We start from the raw sequence: 8,600 nt of genomic DNA, 5'->3' as shown, positions 1-8,600 counted from the left end.
ACTGAATGCTTCTGTTTGACCGGTCAAACCAGAGTCTAACAGTTGGGAGAGTCGTGGAGTTTGACTCTGATTGTTAGGCGGTCAGTGGTTAAAAGTTCATTTTATAAAATTATTTCGAGTTGAGCTGACGGGAGGGTGGTCACAGCGATGTTCTCCACCCTCAGAAAGTTCTTCTCTAAGAAGGAGCCGAAAACCCCCTTGGGGTTTTGTGACGGCCCAAGTGGTGAGAGAGAGACCTTGTTCTGCGGTAACCGCAGAATTAACCACTACCAACAGCCATATGGAGCAGAGAATAAATTTCATCGAGCAGTGTGCTCAGGAAACCTCAAAGTGGCGCTGCGTCTCCTTGCGAAGGAGGGTTTTCAAGTGAATGATGAGGACCCAAGGAAACGGTGAGAACATATGGGCTAAAGATGAGGGGCCTGATGAAATCGGGTGATGGGAGAACCCCAGCTTTCCCAGCTCTGTGGCCAACGAGGTGAGGCGAGCTCAGCTATGCTTTCTGTGCTCCCGGCTCCTTGGCACCTGTGCTCACACAGATGTCCATGTCCGGATCTTCTGGAGCAGGAGGAATGTAAGACCAAAGCTTCAGCAAGTTTATTGTCAACCCATAATTGCTCCATCGGGCATTTTCTTAAGGAACATTTAATATGGAATAGAATAAAAAACAAAATATAAAGAAATGAGATTTAATTTCTATATACATAACACAATGTTACATAAATGGTAGAAAGTGCAGAACTCAAATAATCTTCCTCATAATTTTTCTTCCACCTAAAATAGCCAAAATACATTTGAAATGTATTTTTATCAGTGTGCACTAACGTTTATATTCCTTACTGAAGAATAAAAAAATCAAACTTTGAAAGTTGGCTATATGCTCTGCCTTCCCCTCCTCTTCTCTCATGTTCTTGTTTTCTTCCCACTAGATACCTGGGATCTCACTCTCCCATCTCACTAGATTTTCCTGATTTCTCTTAAGTTTCTTCCCTCTTCACTACATGTTTTCCTGAAGGCTAATTCAGCTTTGTTCTGATCAGTCACCATTTTTCATAACACAATGTGGTGATGAGCTCCAAGTTCTTGGAGAGTTACTTCTGACATCTTTGCATATTTCTGATAGAGGTGACTAGAGCTTGCTGAGAATTGCATGATTTACAAATCAACAAACTATCTTGCTTTCCCAGTTTTTGCTTAACTTGGAAGACCACAGTATCCTAAACCTCCCTTGTGAAATTCATATTAGATACTGACATTAGGCAGAGAAACATTGAATTTCTATATATTCAATGAATTTAACTATTGTCAAACATGAACCATACTTACTTATTTGACTTGAAGCTCCATACTTAGTTTCTTTGACTTGAAGTTATAAAGTTTGCTTATATATCAAAGCAAATTTGCTAGGCATTTAGATTTTGCTGTTGATACTTTTCAGTTTTAAGCAATAGTACTTTACATAACCATCTTTAAAACATTCTATAAAGACTAGGATATACATATGTGTGTGTGTGTGTGTGTGTATATATATAAAATATGTATACAGTGTAAAGACTGGGAATGAATATATATAATAAACATAATAAATTATATTTAATTTAATAAATATAAATTTATATAATATATAAATTATAATAAATATAAAAATATATAAATATTTGTGTATATATAAAACCACACTTCACTTAGAATAGATACCATGGATGGTATGATGACTTTATGTACCAAGAATTGCTTCTAAGTGTTGGTAATGTTTTTTTGTACATTATGAATTGCAAATGACATTTTAATTTTAGGTAAATTAAAATGTGACTAACAGAATCTCAATCTTAGTAATGTGTCATATATACAGTCCAGGCTACCTGGACATTGAGGCAGCAGGAGCTTAAATTTAAAGCAGAATATGTCTCAAGTTTTAAAGATTGTCTTAAAATTTGTGAACTACATACTCCATAATATACTTACAAAATAGATATAACACTGACTTGAAATGCATTTATTTGGGTGTTACTGTTAATAACAAATTTCTAAAAGATGTTCAGCTGTTGTTTCAGAATATTTTCTGAATAATTGCAAAGTGTTCTAACTGATGCATCTTAATTTAATAAAAGTATTCTTCAACTCATTTTATGGAGAAGAAATCACAGCACAGTAAGACTGAGAAGTAGTTGTAGTGGAGTCTAGAATAGGATACAAAATCAAAAGGAGTACAACCCAACAGTCATATTCCTTTTCTTCAAATAGTCTGCTCTTGACTACACAGCTCAGTGATGGAGCATTTACTGAGGCTGCAATGGCTGTGGGTTTTATTCAAACTGCAGTAATAGCATTTTAATAATAACTAATAGTACTAATAGTACTAATAGTAATAGTACAGTTTTAATATAGCAAGTTATAAGAAAAAATACATGTTTAGAATGAAGTTAAATATTTGTTTATGGGTCAGTGGACTTAAATGTTACAAACTATTTATAATTACATGTGAGATTATGAATGTTGGCATACTGCCCTAGAGTTTTCATTAAAACACCTCTCATTCTCACAGAACTGCGCTCCACTTTGCCTGCTTTCATGGTCATCTGCATATGGTTTATTTTCTCCTATTCAATAAATGCGAGATAAACGTCCTGGATGATGAAAACTCCACACCACTAATGAAGGTAGGTCAAAGATTCAATTTTAGTAATTAAGTTGATATAAGAGGTTAGAATGAAAGTAAATTCAATATCTCTTAAATATAAATCGTGGTGAAGGGGGAAGTTTATGTTGATCTCTGAATTTACAATGTTTTCCTTGTTACAACATCCACAGGCTGTGCAGAGCTTGGAGACAGAGATTGTTTCTCTCCTGCTTGCTAAAGGAGCAGATCCCAATATTAAGAACTGCAATGGACAAACTGCAATACATCTCGCAGTATATGGAGACAGCCTAGAAATTGCCAGCAGTCTTCTTGAATTTGGGGGAAATATTGAAGAAACTACAGAGGTAAAGAATTTTCAAAGTGAATTCCCAAGTATTTGACAACTGTACTTTCACAGTGTTGTGTCCAGGGACAGTTTCCATGCTTAGAAGTTCAAGTATTCCTTGACTGATGGCTTGATGTAACTTGAGTGGTGTTCACTTAAATATTGATAATTTGGTATTGTTTATTCGCTTTTTAACCCTTTCAGTCATATTTATGCTGCCCATATACTCTTGAGTGTAGATGATCCAGGGGAACTTGTGCAGTCCACTCAGGCCACACCTTTAAATGAAAATGACCACCCCCTCTCAGCAGCTATCAGCTGTCACTAAGACCTCAGCTAAGAGAGGAACTTCATGATAAATTCCTGTTTGCATAATAAAATCTTGTATCACTTGAGCTTCCATAGGTCTTGTGAATACTTTCACAGTGACTATGACATCATATGAACGTCTACTCTCTTGTACCCAGGAAACACTGTTTCTTCTTTGTCATGCAGTTTTCCTGACTATTACAGACTTTACCCTGATCTTCCAGAGTGACCCCAGAGACCTGAGAGGAGGGTCATTGGAACAAGGAAAGAAGATGTGTGGGTACAGAAGTGGAGTACATTTGAAAAGTAGTTGAGGGAAACGGGCAAACAAGTTCCAATAATACTAAATGGAGCTCTCAAAAATGGTTTCACATGGGGGGAGAATTAAATGTTGATTTATTGAAAGAAGTATTAGAGAAATTAGCTTTCTTGTATAAAGCCATGGCAAATATTTGTAAAAATATCTAAGGGACTGAAAGTTTTATTTGACTTACAATTCCAGGTTACTTTATATTGCCGGAAAAAGCACAGGTGCAGGATCTTGAGAGAGCTATTCACCATTGTCTATCCTCAAGAGAGGGAAAAACGTATGAGCCTAGGCTGCTAGTTTTCTTAGTACTCTGCCATCTTCCTAAAACCTTACAGTCATCTTCCCAAACCAGGCTACGGTACCACCCACCAGGTCCTGGGCTCTGTTCATCACTTAGGCATCAAGGTAACTTCCCACAGGCATGTTCATGGATTAAACAGAGGTAGACTATTCTTCAATAGAAAATCTCTTTCTAGCTCACACTGGTTGCTTTCTCTGGTCATTAAAAATAATCGCCATGATGGTTTTATTACATTTGGGAAATCATGTTAGTCACTTTTCTCATTAATGCTCAAAAAGGAATGTAGAAGTAGTATAAGTCAGAAAGGATTTGCTCTGGTTCAGAGGATAGAGTCTTTTCTTGGCTGTGAAACACAGCAGCTGGATATAGCTTTACCCATGATATCAGGAACTTGTAACCCTTCCTCTTTATCTCTTCACAGAATGAGAATCAGTAGCCTTTTGAGAAACTCATAACAGGTGCACCCCAAAACTGCCTACACACCAATAGCTCACCCAGCAAGTATCTATATTCACAGGTTGAACAACTACGAAAAACTATTACTAGTTGTTCGAGGATATAAATGGCTTGAGACTGTGGGTGATATTTCACCTTCAAAGTGCTATCATGACTGCTATCATGGGCTGAATTTGTGCAACTAAAGCATGGTAGATTCCCCTATCAGCACTTGATTTACACACATCCCTTGGGAAGCATGCAGCAAAGGCTAACTTTTAATGAATTAACCAAAGGCCCATGGAAAAGCACAGTCCATTCATATGTTGAAGGGAGAGGGCCCTTTTGTTTTGGCTGCCCGGCTAGCTGACACCCAAAATAATCACACAGAAACTGCATTCATTTAAACACTGCCTGGTCCATTAGCTCTAGTTTCTTATTGGCTAATTCTTACATCTTAATTTAACCCATTTCTATTCATCTGTATGTCACCACGAGGCCATGGCTTACCGGGAAAGATTCAACATGTCGGACCTGGCATCTCCATGGCGGCTCTCTGTCTACCCTTTTCCCCAGCGTTCAGTTCTGTCTACTCCTCCTACCTAGGCTCTGCCCTATCAAAAGGCCAAGGCAGTTTCTTTACTCAACCAATGAAAGCAACACATAAAGTGATGATGGAGAGATCAGATGATGGAGTAGGCAAGTAGTCGCTAACTATACACCTTCCCGCAGCATTCATACCCTAAGTTTCTTTCACAAATCCAGTGCATACAAAATCTCCAGGAGAATTTAAAATCCCTGGCTTCATCCTGATTCTAAGTAATCAAATCCTTTCTCTATTGAGCCCCTCTGATGGAATTGTTCCCTGTAGGAAGCACTTTCATGATCCAACATTCAAGTGCTTTCTGTTTACTAACAAACAAGAGCAGTATTTTCCCATTTCACCTGCTTTGCCTATACAAGTGTTTCAGTGTACTGGACACAGACCCTGGAGACCAGTCCCCAGATCTGCATGAGGGTAGTAAAAAGAAGACCTCAGAGTAGCAAGAACTTAGAAAAATTCTTGCCTACCTCAAAAGGCCTTTAGGAAAAAACAGGCTCACATGATCTGAAGATTACTTTCATTATAACTATTTCTTGAAAAATTCTTATCTATCTGAGTTTGAGGCTTTTTCTATTTGAGGAGAAAAGTAACAAAACACACACTTTCCTGGTGGTAAACTTTTCCTTTACTTCAACTTAATCTCTCTTGACAATCTCTCACACAGTTCTATCTATTTACATACAGCTACATATTTCTATTTTATGCATACACTATCTCCTGCACAGTTAAATATTTCTATATTCAGATACATCGTTTTCACATGACTACACATCTTTCTTTTACACACATTCCTCTTCTACATCTCTTTTTGATACAGGTTCCTTTTTCTTGTTTCCACACAGTTACAAATCTCCCCAGAGCCATAGCTATACATCTCATTTACATAGCTCTCTCACCATACAGCACTTTACACAGTTCCTAGGCACGGCTCCTCCACATAGCAGCAGCTCTTTCACACTACTCTCTCTGTGTCACACTCACTCACTCACTCTCTCACACTCTCTCTTACACTTCTCTCTCTCCACACTCACCCTCTTCATAGCTCTACACACTACTCCTCTACAGTGCCGCTGCTCCTCTCCCAGCCAAACTCTGGACAATAGAAATTACATTTTCAGGGCCTGACCCATTCTCATAACACAGGATAAGTCACATAGCTTCTCTTATGCTCAGAATGTCAATATGTCCATGCCTGGACAAGCCATAGCTCAAATGGTTATGGTTCCCCGACAGAAAATGACATTGAAATTCAAGACTTAACAATAACAGTTAGTTATCTGGATTTTGAGTGGTAAGAAGACTAAAGTTGCTTCAAACTCTAACTTTGAATCAACAACAAACAACACCTGGGAAAATTACTTCATGTATTTGTCTCTATGGGAACCAGATATTCTTCTCCACAGGCAACCAGCCTGCTTTGAATTTGTTTGAGAGTCTAAAATTAGCTGTCTATGTAAAAGGCTGTCTTTGTGCCTGAGAATCTTATGTCAGTCTGAGTAATGCAAAATATCCTAGTATTATTATTTCTATTCATCAAAACGTACAGCTTTGGCAGAAATCATATTGCTGTTCATACACAGCTATATTTGTGCCCAAAAGATGGAATATTTTCATGACAAACACACAATCAGTGGGCAAAGCCCAAAACTGCTTTTATGGAAGAAATGAAGTGGCTCATGAGAGAAATTACAGACAGCCAGTAACCCATGGCTTCTCCAGGTGTGGCTCCCCAACAGGAAACCACTCATCTGTTGGGGTGATGTGTACTCCATGGCTCTCTATCGGCGAATCAATCCCATACCAGTTATGTTTTAAGGGGTTATTTATTTTGGGGGGTAAAACTTACATATACCATAAACCATCAGGAAGGGAGCCTAGTCGCAGGAGCCAGGAGCAGGAGCCAGGAGCAAGCACCGGAACCAAGAGCCGGAACCAAGAGGGCCTGATCCGGATCTGCTTCTCTTTTTAAAAGAGAAATATACCACGCCCCAGTGGGCTGGTATTTTAGCAGCTATTGGCTGACGGAGCGGAAGTCGCTCCCCGCTGCACTGTGGGCTCGTATTTCAGCGACTATTGGTTGAGGCAGCGGAAGTTACTCCCACAACACCTCCCCCTTTTGTTTAAGTAAGAGAGTTTTAAGCCTACTACGAAATTATATACAGTAAGTACAAACCTACACAATTATATACAATAAATATAAATATCCTATTCTAACTAGCTTAAGTCTTGTATAAGAAATAACTTGGCCACGTCATGAAAGGAAAGTAACTACGTTTATATAATCTTTAATCCCATCAAAGATCTGAGAAGGGAAATAATGTTACCTGAGTAATTAGGAAGTGCAATCAAACTTCCAGAACATGTAACAAATCATATAGACAACTGGCTACCTGGGCAAACACCCAAAATCACGTTTGCAGCGTTGAAGCAACCAACTTTGGCTAAGGCCTAACGTAACTGACATACCATTTTTTAAGGCAAGGAACTTTTTAAAACTATCTTATCCTGTCTTGGCAGGATATGACAGTCCTGTTTTATCCATTTACGGATACTCTGTAACTCTGTCAGTAGTTGAGGTATGGGCATTTCTTTACCCAAAGGCCAGTTTTGCCAAGAAGAAAGGCTCCAGGTGGAGTGTCTTTGGTGTTTAACATTTTCTCGGGAATAGATCAGTGTTGCTAGGAGCGATTGTGTCTCCCTACCACAGAACTCTGAGTTAGATTAAAGGCCATTTTCTACAGCTCTTTGAAGAGGTTGAAGATTATCTATCTATATTGAATATAATGTCTATGTATCTAAAGAACCTGATTAGTCTAATTATAAATGGCAAACTTAGATGACTATTGATCTATATTATTCTCAATATCTATCTAACTTAAAGACTGAAATAGTAAACAACTGTGCAATAAATGGGGACAATATGACCTCCAAATATAAACAATGTGCAAGTATATATTGCAATATGGTAAATATGTATATCAATACATAAACAATATATAAGTATCTTAATCAGAGGTAGAAGTGTACAATGTAATATGGTAAAATATACATATATCAATACAATATATATGTCAATACATAAAAATGTTTTAAACAGAGGTAGAAGCATGCATGCATAAAATAGTCAACATAATTTAACTTTGTATCAATATATAAGAATCAATACCAATATATTTGTCTAAAAACAATAACTCACAAGTACAAAGCTATTATCCCATAATCCAATTATCCCTCTTTTTTTTTTTTAAGGATTCCTGCGCTTATAAAATTCCTCCCCCAACCCAGTCGGTAGAGCATGAGACTCTTAATCTCAGGGTCGTGGGTTCGGGCCCCACGTTGGGCACCAATTATTGGCGAATCAATCCCACACCAGTTATGTTTTAAGGGGTTATTTATTTTGGGGGGTAAAACTTACATACACCATAAACCGTCAGGAAGGGAGCCTAGTCGCAGGAGCCAGGAGCAAGCACCGGAACCAAGAACCAGAACCAAGAGGGCCTGATCCGGATCTGCTTCTCTTTTTAAAAGAGAAATATACCACGCCCCAGTGGGCTGGGATTTTAGCAGCTATTGGCTGACGGAGCGGAAGTCGCTCCCCGCTGCACTGTGGGCTTGTATTTCAGTGACTATTGGTTTAGGCAGCGGAAGTTACTCCCACAACAGCTCTCTTCATCT

The 8,600-nt window shown here is 38.3% G+C and overlaps 1 protein-coding gene across 1 annotated transcript in view; it reads left to right on the top strand.

Annotated features, from left to right (window-relative positions):
• The first annotated feature begins 28 nt into the window (after window positions 1–28).
• Window positions 29–8,600, top strand: part of LOC148118232 (uncharacterized) — a 61,033-nt gene continuing 52,461 nt past the window's right edge. Inside the window, exons 1-3 of the mRNA XM_087901365.1 lie at window positions 29–392; window positions 2,546–2,660; window positions 2,812–2,985. Of these exons, the coding sequence (XP_087757491.1) occupies window positions 148–392; window positions 2,546–2,660; window positions 2,812–2,985 (534 nt within the window). The 5' untranslated portion in view covers window positions 29–147. The remainder of the gene's footprint in view (window positions 393–2,545; window positions 2,661–2,811; window positions 2,986–8,600) is intronic.

This window comes from Myodes glareolus, chromosome 24 (assembly GCF_982192425.1).
Source record: "Myodes glareolus chromosome 24, mMyoGla1.1, whole genome shotgun sequence".
Classification (NCBI taxonomy): Eukaryota; Metazoa; Chordata; class Mammalia; order Rodentia; family Cricetidae; genus Myodes; species Myodes glareolus.
This window is presented reverse-complemented; position numbering and strand designations above follow the sequence as displayed.